General features: G+C 40.5%; 1 protein-coding gene across 3 annotated transcripts in view; it reads left to right on the forward strand.

Moving 5' to 3' along the window:
* The window catches only part of STRN (striatin), a 107,725-nt gene that overhangs the window by 83,959 nt on the left and 9,352 nt on the right, over window positions 1-14,414 (forward strand). For all 3 annotated transcript variants that reach the window (XM_054023345.1, XM_054023347.1, XM_054023346.1), the window contains 8 exons: window positions 5,363-5,499; window positions 7,405-7,580; window positions 8,591-8,638; window positions 9,304-9,425; window positions 11,027-11,194; window positions 11,855-11,995; window positions 12,674-12,781; window positions 14,307-14,393. In XM_054023345.1, coding sequence (XP_053879320.1) covers window positions 5,363-5,499; window positions 7,405-7,580; window positions 8,591-8,638; window positions 9,304-9,425; window positions 11,027-11,194; window positions 11,855-11,995; window positions 12,674-12,781; window positions 14,307-14,393 — 987 coding nt within the window. The remainder of the gene's footprint in view (window positions 1-5,362; window positions 5,500-7,404; window positions 7,581-8,590; window positions 8,639-9,303; window positions 9,426-11,026; window positions 11,195-11,854; window positions 11,996-12,673; window positions 12,782-14,306; window positions 14,394-14,414) is intronic.

The raw sequence follows: 14,414 nt of genomic DNA on the forward strand, positions 1-14,414 counted from the left end.
CCTGGTGGCTAGATCACAATGTGGTCTGCGAGGGGATGCCATTTCACGCCCCACAACCCTCTCTGCACCTGGTCACAGACGCTTCATCTCTGGGTTGGGGCGCCCATCTCAACGAACACCATACCCAGGGCCTGTGGACTGCACCCCAGCTAGCCCTGCACATCAATGTTCGGGAACTGATGGCGGTGCGCCTGGCGTGCCAGGCATTTCTCAACCTCCTACGTGGCCGATGTGTGTTAGTTCTCATCGACAACACCACGGCCATGTTTTACATCAACAAGCAAGGAGGAGCACGTTCGTCAATTCTATGCCAAGAGGCCATTCGCCTGTGGGACTTCTGCATCGCCCACTCAATCCATCTCACGGCATCGTTCCTCCCTGGAGTCCAGAACACTCTAGCGGACTGACTCAGCAGGTCCTTCCAGACGCACGAGTGGTCTATCCGTCCGGACATCATACATTCCATCTTCCGGAGGTGGGGGTTTCCCCAGATAGACCTGTTTGCATCTCGAGACAACAGGAAGTGCCACGTGTTCTGCTCCCTGCAAGGTCGAGCTCCGGGCTCCCTCTCGGATGCGTTTCTCCTTCCCTGGAAAGACCACCTGTTTTATGCCTTCCCTCCGTTTCCTCTGGTCCACAAGGTACTGTTAAAATTGCGCAGAGACCAGGCACAGGTAATTCTGGTCGCTCCAGCGTGGCCGAGACAACATTGGTACACCACACTGTTGGAACTCTCGGTTCAGACACCGATCCCGCTTCCGTTGTGTCCGGATCTCATCTCTCAGGACCACGGCCGGCTGCGTCACCCCGACCTGCAATCACTCCACCTCACGGCGTGGCTGCTCCATGGTTCACCCAGGCAGAGCAGCAATGCTCGCACTCTGTCCAACAGATTCTGCTGAGCAGTAGGAAGCCCTCAACACGCACCACGTACCTGGCCAAGTGGAAGCGGTTCTCCTGTTGGTGCGAACAACGAGCCATGTCCCCGTTGCAGGCACCCATTCCTCTCATTTTGGAATATCTCCTCTCCCTAAAACAGCAGGGGTTGGCGATATCTTCAATTAGAGTTCACCTGGCCGCTATATCGGCCTTTCACCCAGGGGAACTCGCGTCCTCGGTATTCTCTAACCCGATGGTCGTTAGATTCCTCAAGGGCTTAGACCGGATGTACCCACAACAACGTCAGCCCGTTCAGACGTGGGACCTCAACCTGGTTCTCTCCAAGCTCACAGGTCCTCCATTCGAGCCACTGGCCACCTGTTCACTTTTGTACCTATCCTGGAAGACAGCCTTCCTTGTAGCCATCACCTCAGCAAGGCGCGTTTCTGAACTCAGGGCGCTTACATCCGAGCCCCCTTATACAGTTTTCCATAAGGATAAAGTGCAGCTTCGTCCACATCCTGCCTTTCTCCCTAAGGTGGTTTCTCCTTTTCATATCAACCAGGACATCTTTCTCCCGGTCTTTCATCCCAAACCACATGCCACTCGCCAGGATCAACGTTTGCATTCCCTGGACGTACGAAGGGCCCTGGCCTTCTATATTGACCGCACAAAGCACTTTAGAAAGACGACACAACTCTTCGTTGCAGTGGCCGACCGAATGAAAGGCTCACCGGTCTCCTCACAATGCCTATCCTCCTGGATTACGTCTTGCATCCGGACTTGCTATGACCTGGCAGGTGTCTCAGCACCGCACCTCACCGCTCACTCCACGAGGGCCCAGGCTTCCTCGACGGCTTTCCTGGCACAAGTTCCGATCCAGGACATTTGTAGAGCAGCGGTTTGGTCATCAGTCCACACATTTACAGCTCACTATGCACTAGTGCAGCAGTCCAGAGACGATGCTGCTTTCGGATCAGTGGTTTTGCACACAGCAATGTCTCACTCCGACCCCACCACCTAAGTTGGGCTTGGGAGTCACCTAATGGAATGGATATGAGCAAGCACTCGAAGAAGAAAAGACGGTTACTCACCGTTGTAACTGTTGTTCTTCGAGATGTGTTGCTCATATCCATTCCAAACCCGCCCCCCGTCCCCACTGTCGGAGTAGCCGGCAAGAAGGAACTGAGGGGGCGCCGGGTCGGCTGGGGTATATATTCAGCGCCATGAAGGCGCCACTCTAGGGGGCTCCACAGCCGACCCGCCGGTGTTGCTAGGGTAGAAAATCTTCCGACGATCGTGCACGCGGCGCGCACACACCTAATGGAATGGATATGAGCAACACATCTCGAAGAACAACAGTTACAACGGTGAGTAACCGTCTTTTTTGTTGAATAGCAGAAAAGCATCAACTGGAAAAACTTACCTGCAGAAATGAAAGAGATTCCACCATTGTTGTATCCCCTGCTGAGTCTTCCCTTTTGGATGTCTTAGATTACCTGTCGAGTTTGAAGAATTCATGCCTCTCTCTGAGTTCTGTTAGCAGCTATCATAGCTTTCCATTGCCCTGTTGATTGGCTTTCAGTGTTTGCTCACCCCATCACTTCCAGATTCATCAGAGAGTTGGCTGACTTCTTCCACATGTCAAAGAACCCACTCCTATATAGGACTTGAATTTGGCCCTCAACTTTCTGGTGAAGCCTCCCTTTTGAGCCACTAGCTAAGTGTGTCCTTCTACACTTGTCTGTGAAGACTGTATTTTTAGTGGCCATCACCTCCACTAGGAGAATTGGTGAGCTTGGTGCCTTAATGGTTGGTCCCTTTCTACACAGTTTTCTATAAAGAAAAGGTATGTCTTTGGTCACATTTCCCTTTTTTACCCAGTGTAACCTCAGACTTTAATATCAGTCAGGTCATCGGCTGCCAGTGTTTCATCCTAAACCTCATCTGACTAGGGATGAGGTTTAGGATGCACCTTATGCACCTTAGACATCAGGAGGGTATTGGCTTTTTATTTGGAAAGGACTAAACCCTTCAGAGTCTCTCCCAGGCTGTTTCTGCCTTTCGTGGACAGAATTAAAGGAGCCCCTCTTTCTTCCTAAAGACTCTCTAAGTGGGTTTCCAATTGTATCATCTTCTGCTATGAGGCTGCTAATGCTAAGCCTCCTTTTAGGGTTGTAGCCCATTCCACCAGATCTCAGTCTACTTCCATAGGCCTGTTTAAGAATGTATCCATTGGTGAAATAGGCAAAGCTGCTGTGGACTTTCATCTACACCTTGTCAGAACACTATGCCTTAGTACTCGCCTCTAGGGCAGATGCTGCCTTGGGGACTGCAGTTCTGCAAACTATGTTAGACTACACTCCAAAGCACCCACCTCCTTTAGAAAGTACTGTTGAGAAGTCACCTGGAATGGAGCATAGGGATGTTACCTGACAGAGAAGGAAAGGTTACTTACCCTCTATGGTAACTGGAGTTCAAGATGTTTGACCCTATGATGCTTCACTACCTGCCTTCTTCCTCTCTGCCTCAGAATCTTTGTGTTATAGGACTTTGTAGTAGAGAAGGAACTAAGGGCAGTTCATCTGACACTTCTTGCATACCCTCAGTCTGGGGCATGAATACGCTAGGATGCATGTGTGGACCAAATGGGCACACTGCTATCAAAAGCCTCTGATCAAAGGTGCATGGAGTTCATGTGCACCTAAGTGTAACACCCAACAAATACCTTGAAGAATTCCAGTTACTGTACAGGGTAAGTAACATCTCCTTTTGTATGCCTGTCACTTTAGCATTACAAAGATTAAATGTAGCATCTAAACTACCCACAATGGACAACACAAATATCCATTCTTTGTACCTTTGTAATGTGTTAACATTTGAGAAGTGTTTTAAAAGTGTATCTGTTTAACAATACCATTCCAGTCATAACCCAGTGATTGTCATAGTTGAGCAAATGCTTTATCATAAAGATGCATCTCATCCCACACTCCGAAGATCTTTGCAGTCAGGTTCTGGTGACACACCTGAAAGAGCAAGATATACAGTGGCAGTGACCTTCCACTGAAAGCATCCCACATTAAATCCCTAAAATGTCTAACTTGACACTGGTAGCAAAAGTATCTAATCAACAGTTGCAGTGCTGAAAACATTAAGGCAGCTATTTCCAAGCTACATATGAGTTTTTGCAGTAAATTAGAATCAATATATTGAATTACATCTGGAAACAAATGGGAAGCCAGTGGAGTTAACTGAGTATAGGCATAATTAGCTCTCGCTGACCCATTTTTGTAAGCAATAGGCTGCAACTTAGTGCACTGTAGATGAAGATTCCAGCTAGTCCTCAAGAGGGCACAGCAACAGCCTAACCTGAAGACTGCAGAAGCATGAATGACTAGTCAAGTTTGCATCTTCCAGGAAAGGCTGCAACCTCTTTGTTGCAAATTATAAAATATAATAATAATAAAGTATGAGCCACAACTTTGGAAATTCAAGAGCAATGAAGAAATTGAAGATTTGTGGCAAAAGTGATGTCTAATTTTTGATTGCATCTGGTCCCCTCTCCTTGCTAGTTTTCTTTTCTAAACTTCAGTTCTCCTGGAGCAGCTGTATACTTCAAGTTGAATGTGATGCATAGGCTAGAATTTCCATAAGTCATATAGGCTCCTTGAAATTTTTTGGTGTGAGCTCCACAGGGAAATTAGTTAAGGTATAGATGGTATCCAAATTTCATTGTTCTGTTTTCATTCCTGTTAACTCAACGATGAATATCATGTGACCTGAAGGCTAATTCCACCAGTTATGATACCATTTCTATCGTATCTACGACACATAATCACCTCTGAAATTTGAAGACTTCTCAGTTTTTATTTTTACCTAACATTGCTGTCAGTTGAAAGGCTAGGTCAGATGCTTCTTATGAGAGAGTGCTTCAACACTCCCTTTTTAAATACCCAGTGCTCCTCTGGGTATGTATAGCTATAATTTCCAAGATAGCTGTGGAAGCAGTATATAGAAGGAAAAACCTAGGTTTTTAATACCTGAAGTTCTCCGAATGTGTCGCCTCAACCAACCCCCGTTTCCATTCTTCCCTTCCCTGCATCTTTGGAGCGTCTGTGTATTCTGTATAAAACTGAGGAAGTGGCTGTGCACCTGTTTATTACTTTGGCATTAGAAAGAGCTAAAAGGGACATAAACAATTGCTTTTAGCAGTCCTGAGACATATGGACTCCAAGGGTGTGGATCTGTGAAAGCAACATATTCAAAGACCTCCATTTACTGGAAAGTGCCTTGGATATCTTTTTGGAATGTGTGTCTTTTCCGCATGCGTGAATGGCTATTGCTCTTTTGTCCTTGGTTACTAATTGAGGTAATTTAATATATAATATTTTACAGGGAAAACGAACAGGTATTTTTACATGAAAACCCACAGAATTGTATGTATATAGCTATGACTTTTTGCATGTTTTTCTTTTTCTTGCAGTGGAAGCTTTAACGTTCCCTCCTACATCAGGGAAGTCATTCATTATGGGAGCAGATGAAGCCCTTGAAAGTGAGCTGGGTCTTGGAGAATTGGCAGGCCTTACAGTTGCCAATGAGGCAGATTCACTGACTTACGATGTAAGTGGTAGTTTAAAATAAGCCATTTGAGGTTCTGCCATCTATATGTGTGTGAAGATCTCAGTGAAGTCAGCAGTTTTACATGGGTACAGACTACAGGAGGAACCCCACATGTGCAACATATAGAATAAAGAAAAGTGTTTGCAAAATGATATTTGCAAGTGTTGTTGGAGTCCTCTAATCCATTCATATGAAAGAGCTTACACTTCGTCTGTTTGCAATAAAGGAAGAGTCTCGAGGATCTGCAGTCTTTTTTAACTGAAAAGGAACATTGAATTTAATCTAAAATAATTTGTCACTCCAAGAACCTCGTTTACAGATTTAGTAACCACTATTTTTCCTTTAATGCTTATTGAGCCGGGTTTTCTAAAATTTTAGGTTTCTATGCTAACTGCGTGTTCTCATTATTACTTCAATATTTATTAAACTCTGGGAAACAATTTCACTTTTTAAGTTTCTGATACATAGTACATACTGTTTGAAGATATGCTGGATAGAATGCATAGATTTTTCAATATTGAAATCTCTGAGCTGTATTCTATTAAAGACCAATCTTTCAAAGGGGCATCAATCCTCTCTGTTTGCCTGCAATTAATTATAGACACACATGTTAGGATCTACATGAAATGTGCTTCACAAAAAATATTATGATACCTTTAGTCCTGATTTGGTTTTTGTATCAACATTTTATTAGTGGACTTTATCTGTTATTGCCAAGCAAATGAGTGCAGGGGACTTGATTGAGGTCCATTGCAGTCCTGTGATTCTGTGAAACTTAGCGCAGGCAGTGGTTGATGACAAAGCCCTAAAAGATCATCCAGTGTTTTATTTCAGCCTTTGTCCAAGGGAGCTGTGTTGAAATGACTGCCTTACAGCATTTCTTTTATGTTACTGAGATTGGATTATCATTTGGGTCACTTTTAAAAAGCAGTTATTGTCAGAGAAGTATCTTTGTAAATATAACGAGGAGTCCTTGTGGCACCTTAGAGACAAACAAATTTATTTGGGCATAAGCTTTCGTGAGCTAAAACCCACTTCACGTTGTTTTTGCTGATACAGACTTAACACGGCTACCACTCTGAAACCTTTGTAAATATGGTCTTACTCAACTGTTCTGCTTCCTTTTTTTAATTCCAAGTCATCACTGCTTATTTTACTGATAAAAATAAATTTGTACTGATCCTGTTAGCACAACAAAGCCGATACATCTCTAAGAAAATAAATTGGATTATTTCCTGGCTTGTCCATTGACAGAATTGCTAGCCACATTTCCATCACAGATATTTTACCTTAAGGTCCACACCCCAATTGCATCCTAACTATTCCTATAATGCACCCTGTTTGAGTCAAGGCCACTGTTGTTAATATGTGAACCAGAAAGAACACAGCTGAACTTCCATATCCTAGGCTGAGTTGGCAGTGCTGGTTGTTAGGAAGGGTATCTTGTGACTTGTAAACTGAGAAACTTTGAGTCACTGAGCGATAATAAATGTGACTCGCAGAGCATTTCATGTTTGCACAGAGGCATGTCCATATGGGAGGACTTCCACCCTCTGTTTTTATGGGATGCTTCTCTTTATCATTTTTAAAAAGTAATCCAATTTATGTTATTTATGATCTTATTTTTAATTCTGCTCATAAACTACTGCTACTTTTTAAAAACATAAAAGTGAGGAAGAAAAGTAAGGTGCAAATAATCTGACTTTTGTATATACTACCTATATATGTAAATATGAGTTTTCTAATGCTTGGTAAATAGAGTGCTGGTTAGTTTAAAGACCTGGAGATATGAAAATGAAGTAACAATTTGAAGTAATCCATAAATGCTAGATTAAAATTCTGATTTCTCCTTCTGTTGTGAGTCCACCAAACTAAGTATAAGTTTTGGGTATTTTTTCCAAATAGATAGCAAACAATAAGGATGCACTGAGGAAGACCTGGAATCCCAAGTTCACATTAAGAAGTCATTTTGATGGAATAAGAGGTCTGGCTTTCCATCCAGTTGAACCAGTCTTAATAACTGCATCCGAGGACCATACGTTAAAAATGTGGAATTTACAAAAAACAGCACCAGCAAAAAAGTAAGGCTATTCTTATTTAAGTGTTGTTTATGTGAAAACATCTAAACTAATTGTTTAGAGAAACAGTAGCAACAAAGAAAAGGTCATTTGGGGCTTGATCCAACTGCAGGTGGAGTCAATGGGAGTCCTCCCTTTTCACTTCATTGCGAGGGGGCATGAGGCTGTTGTAAGATACAGACCTTAAAAGAATGCCAGGCTGACGCCATGTAACTTCATTAATCTCTTTTCTTTTCATTATGAAAATACCATATGATTTCTGTTTACTGTACTTCCATATAGATACTGTTATATTATTTTACTAGGAAAACTTATTTAAAGGTGGTGACCTATTTAATTACACACACACACGTAAGTGATATATATTTACTAATAAAAATATGGACAGACATGAGATCAGATTCTCTGGCCCACTCTGCACCTTGTGTGCTGCTGGATCTGGATGCATCTCCTCTGCTGGAGATTTCCTGAATAGCCAGGCAGTAACTATGCCGCCACTCCTAGAGTCACCAGAGTGATTGGTGGGGAGAGACTTGGCCAGAGCATGGTGTACTCTTGCAGTTCCTTAGGGATAGTTACCAGCTGGTAGAGTCTAGAGTATGTTCTTAGCTGCTGTAAATTCACTTGGGGCTTTGGCATAATTGACCTTAGAATCAGTGAGCTGTAATCAGCTCCCTCCCTCTCTCTTGTGGCTGAGCACAATATAAAATGTGGCCCACAGAATATACATAATCTATTCAAAGTTTATTTCCTCTTTTTGGTTTGCTTGTTGTAGGATTGCTCATGATTAGTCTGATTCAATTTTTTTGTTTGTTTGTTTGGCTGCTTTACAAAAAAAAATCTTTCCAGTATTGCTTTTTGGAGATGTAAGATGGTTGGGGAAAACTTTCATATGAGTTTACAGCCGTTGGACAAGTTAGCTGTTTCAGCATTCTGTTTTCAAAAAATATTTCGGGGAACACTTGTGTACTGTAACATAAACTCTGAAACCGCTCTCCTGTGCTTTTGTTTAGGAGTGCCTCTCTTGATGTAGAACCTATATATACATTCAGAGCACATAGGTAAGAAACACTATTGTACTCTGAGAAATAACAGTTTTTATGTGTTTAAAGTTTTCAAGTATTAATTTCTACCATGTATAAAAAATCAGCTAGTCTTTTTATTAATTTAGTTTCCATATTATCCATTTTAAATATTTGTATGTGTGTTTGGATCTATTATGAATGTCTTTATTAGAGTTGGAGCTTGTTAAAGCTACCAGTTTAAAAAAACAAATCTAATTATAAGTATTGCAAATATAGGGAACTTTTGTGCTTGTTACTGCCGTACAGAATTTTTTTTCCTATTAAATGTGTGTACAGTATGAAGCTGTTCGCAGGCAAAATAGTTAAGTTGAATTATATTTTAAAACTGGTAGTAACAGGCACATCGTTATTGCTGCTTTTGTACTTCGTGCAATTGATTTAATCATTAATTTGGTCTAACTTTAATAATATGACTGGACACTGAGGTGGGGGAGCCTTTTTAGTCAAAGTCAAAAGCACTATCTCAGACCACCTGAAATGTGCAGTATTTTTGTTGCAGTGTTTCCATCTAGTGAGTCTCAGTTAAGAGTTCACAAGACCAAATGTTTTGTTTGAACATAGATTTAAGAGTTATTTTTCTTACATGTAATCAGTGAAAAGAGTTGAAATTGATAATTTGGTTTCTGTGGGTTTTTTTCCAGTGGCCCAGTGCTCTGTGTGGTAATGAGCAGTAATGGTGAGCAGTGTTATAGTGGAGGAACTGATGGCCTCATCCAGGCCTGGAATACGACAAACCCAAATATTGACCCCTATGATTCTTATGGTACGTTTTTGTCCCACTTGGCACGTTTTTGTCACAGACACTTAGCAAGTGAAAATGAGGTATCTAGTGAAAACTTGAACTTTTGCTGAATTTAGCAGCACTGTGATATTCAGAACTTGAAAGAAAAAGGTAACTATTGGTTTTAGTATCAAAGGCCTTGACTACATAGTGAGTTAGTACATGCAAGCCGCAGTGTGAATCTACAGCACACCAGTTTGCTGTGCACTAACTCGCCATGTAGACAAATCATAAGTAAACTGCTGCATTAGTTCTTGGATTGACTCTTTGTTACGGGCTGGCAAAAGGGTGGAACCTGCCAGTTTAACAAAGAACAAGGGCTATGTCAAGAGACTTCTTAACATGATGTTTCCTGTATGGTTTGTATGAAAGTTGGCTTTTGAAAAATAAGCTGACATGCTATTTATGGCATTTTAATCTTAACTTATGTTTAACTTCTTGAATGCTAATTTCTCCCTAATGTAGCATAATTGCAACTTCTTTTTTTTCCTGTTGGTTCTGTTGATATTATACATGAACACTTTCAGATTGGAAAAGGCTAGGAATACATGGAATTATCCTTTCATTTCTCATCCTCTGTACACATTATGAAGATATCAGAATGTTTCTCCCTTTCTAAGTGCTTCTTCTTATTTTTATAATACCACTGGGGTGAATAGCTTTGTAGAAACATGTAGGAAGACGAGCTGTGCTGAGGAAATGTGTAAATTATAGAATTTAATAAATAACAGTGGTGGTCATGGAAAACGGGGACAAAAGAAAAACTTTGGAAAGGAAATAGTTTTGGGAGACTATGGGTTTGCAAAAAAAATCATACCTATTTTTCATTTATGTGTTAGTTTCTGGTAAGTTTTGGGGGGTTTAGGATTATGTTATAAATTAAAGATAGTGTACTAGTGGAAAGAAACACATTTGAAGAGGATCAAGATTGCTTGGCCTGCACATAGTCTGTTCTAAGAATTGGTGGCAACATGGTGAAAGGTATAGAGCTGCACTTGAGAAAAGGAAACAGCTGGGGAACACTAAAGAGAAGAGTGCACATAGGGAGCAAGAGGAGGCAGAAGATAGCTTAAAATATAGGCAGGGTCTGAGCTGTGTATATAGGGCCTTATGATGAGGCTGCGGGGTTTGGCCTTGATTTAGAAAGAGATGTTAACCCACTAAAGAGACTCAAGGAGCAGGGAGAGCACCAGGAAAGGAAGGTGCTTTACGCTCTACAGTATTTTGAATATACTGAGCGGGTAGGAAAGAAGCACAGGCCAGAAAGGAGGAGGTGGCAGTAATCAGTACAAGATAGTAAGAGTTTTAGTGGTATAGAGGAAGTGGATTTTTAGAGATGTTGTAAAAGCCAATTTTTTTGTTTAAAAATACAAATTATATAACTGAATTCCAGATACCCTAGTGAAATTTGAGTACCGTTACACTGAATAAGCTAAACTTCTTCAGTGATAGGCCCAGCCAGATCCTCTGTTTTAATATTTGATTCTATATACAGCCAAAGAAATAACTTCTAATTCAGTGCCTGGTTTCTCTTTATTTAAATTTTGTTTCAAAACATTTATCCCATATAACTTTTTTCACAGATCCGTCTGTTCTAAGAGGTGCATTTTTAGGCCACACAGATGCAGTATGGGGCTTGGTTTATAGTGGAGCACACCAGCGTTTACTATCCTGTTCAGCAGATGGCACCATACGTTTATGGAAAGCTTCAGAAATTGCTCCAGCTCTTAATATATTTAATGATAATCCAGGTACAGAATAATTTCCTACTTAAATGCTTATAGCTTAGCTGTTATAATTTCTGTTATTGTCCCACACATTCCTCCATGCTGGTCTTGAAGACTCCATCTTAGTTTTAATAATAGTTTTTAAACAAATGCAACTTTTTTGTAAGTATTTTTACCCTTTAAGTTACTTGCGTCCTCTAACTTTGTCCTACAGATGTTTTTCTCTGGGAATTAGTCTTAGAGCTCCATGCAAGAAATGAACATACTTCGAAGTAGAAATGGATCTCCTATCCCAGCCCAAGCTCTAAATAAAGCATCTTAATAAAAAATATTATCTGAGATAGTATATCCACCAACTAAGATTAAGTTGGTGACCATATTAGATAATATGGGCTTAGATTCTGGGTCCTTACTCTCTCTAGATAATAAAATCTGTTATAAACCAATGAACCACTGTAGAGTATCACTTCAAATAATGACTTGTATTTATTATATTATCAAGTGCAAGATGGCAGTCAATGTTTCAATTGATAAGTAATGTTTGAAAATCATATAGTTTTAGACAGCGTTAACTATTTCCTTATGTCATAATGAAACTATATTATTTTTTTATACCAAAATGTTACCTGGTTTCTTGCTTTTACCAACTAATTCATTTCTGAAAAATGTGCTGCTTTTCTGTAGAAATGGGAATCCCTTCTTCTGTGGACCTTGTGAGCAGTGACCCAAGCCACATGGTAGCATCATTTAACAGTGGGCACACTTGCATTTTTAACATGGAGACACGGCAACGAATTCTTACCTTGGAGTCCAACATAGATACCAGTATGTATCCAAAATGAAAACATTTCCTCATTGAGAGAGGTTGATATTTTTATTGTTGAAAGCTTGTATTATTTTACTCAAAATGAGAGTATGTTCACAAAAAATAGGCAAGTTGGGTGTCAGGTGAAATTATAGAGTGAAATGCAGTTGCTGGATTTTAAGTAGTGATGGATAATTTTACAGCTAATCCTCTAGACCTCATGCAGGGATCCAGCAACACAGTGAACCACAGATCTCTGGTAAAAGGTCAGAAGAAATACATATTTTGAACATGCATTGTGTGACTCATAATTCTATTGGGATATTTTTAAGCAGTTGCTGTAATAGTACAAATTAAAGCAGAGGAAATAGGTTGGGGGCATCCATAGCAAAACCCCTCCTCTATGTATCCCCATGCATGGATATTATACGTAAGCATATCAATCTTAGGTAAGTGTGTCTGAGTGACAGTGAGTGTGCATGTGTGTCACTTTTAAAGTGCTGTGGAATGATTTAGGATAAAAGGCACTATATAAAAGTAAGTTATTGCTTGAGAGAGCTTCCATTACAGACACTTGGTAGATTTAATGCCTAGGAAGAATTTTTAACCCAAAACTTGTTACTAATTTTATTCTTTCAAAGGAACATGTGTGCTGGAGTTTTCAATCTTTAGAGATTCACTATATATTTTTTTCATAGCCGCTAACTCTTCCTGCCAGATCAACAGAGTTGTCAGCCATCCAACGCTTCCTATTAGTATCACTGCCCATGAAGACAGGCACATCAAATTCTATGACAACAATACAGGTAAGTGTTCTTTCACTAGATACTGCCAACAAACGCAAATTTGTGGGCATTCTCATGAGAGAGGTCAAGAATTGAATGACCTTTGACACCGAACTATCGGTCCAGACTGCATCTGTAGAAATGTGAGGCAATGTCGGGAAACTTGCACTGTTGCAGTCTACAGTTTCTGGTTTTAAATGTCTCACGTGGTAGTGATTTCTCCATTTTCCTTGTAGGGCTATTGCACAGACCTAGTGGAAACTCATTCTTAGGAAACTTCCCCTCATGTTGGTCTAAAATTTTCATTTGCTGATTTTTCATCTTTTTTTTTTTCTAATTCTGCCTGCTTGGATCCTCATAAGCAGTTAAAAGCAGCCTAGGCATCTCTGTAGGATTGCTGAGCACTGGGTCTGGCCTGGCCTGTTTGGGGAAGCAGTAGTTTCCTTTTGAAGTTCCACTAATGACATTGGTCCAGACTCAATGGGAGCGCCCCTCCCGCAATGTTGCTTCAAAGAAAATGGCCTCTTCTCCAGGAACAACTGGGCAGTTTTTAATTCAGTTTGTCTGGACGGGGAGCTGAATTAACATTCCCAGTTCAGTTTTAAGGGATCCAATTACCTGCACAGAGGTGCTGTGGGATTCAATGGCAGTAGTAAACCAATCCTTTCCCAGCAATCTGTGGCCCTCTTGCTATTGCCAATTCACTTTCTTAAAAGTTGTATTGCACACAATTCAGTATTCCCAGTGGTTTTTTTTACAGTAAAACACGAGAGCTTAAAGTGTCATCTGAGCTCATGGCAAGGGATAGTAGAAGCTGGGGGGAAAAGATGAAAATAAATAAACCTATTTTTTAAAAATTGAACAAGTAGACAAAAAGCCTAAACCTTTTTCCTGTTTTTTTTTTTTACCCTTCTTGTGTTAATTTCCTTCCACAACAGAAGAATATATTCCATATAAAACATACAAAACACTTGTGGGTTTTAAATGAAGGAGCTGCTATAATAGCAATAAGTCATGCAAGGTTCAACAGTAGTAAAGGACTGATTCCATTTTGAAATGATTGAAGGCACTCAACTGTATTTACCCAAAATGTGGATGATTGCCTACCGATGCACACATTGTTGTGGCTTATTGCTGAATAACTGACCTCTAAGTCAGTTAGGAAGCAGTGACTTGTATATGCACTCTGGCTGCAGCATCAGCTCAGGAAAAACTATTGATTGTTACAGTCCACAAAGTGTATGTTGTATATGCAGTGCAATGGATTAACACAGTTGTTGACGTTAGAACTGTTGACCACTTAAGCAAATTAACAATATAAAATGAGTTGATACATAACCATACTCACCCAGTCATGAGAAAGTATTTTTCTTTAATATAATATAAAATGTGAAAGGCTCCAATCAGTGAGAAAAAGCAATCGACAGAATTAAAATGTTCATTCTCTTTCAGATTTAGTGGGGCCATACAAAGTAAATTGCCATAATATGTTGAATTACAAAAAATAACTGTAGAAAAATAACACAGATAATCTTTTCTTTCAAAGGAAAACTGATCCACGCAATGGTAGCCCACTTAGATGCAGTCACAAGTTTAGCTGTTGATCCTAATGGCTTGTACTTGATGTCTGGCAGTAAGTACATCAAATGTTAAC

Source organism: Malaclemys terrapin, chromosome 3, assembly GCF_027887155.1.
Source record: "Malaclemys terrapin pileata isolate rMalTer1 chromosome 3, rMalTer1.hap1, whole genome shotgun sequence".
In the NCBI taxonomy this organism is placed as follows: Eukaryota; Metazoa; Chordata; order Testudines; family Emydidae; genus Malaclemys; species Malaclemys terrapin.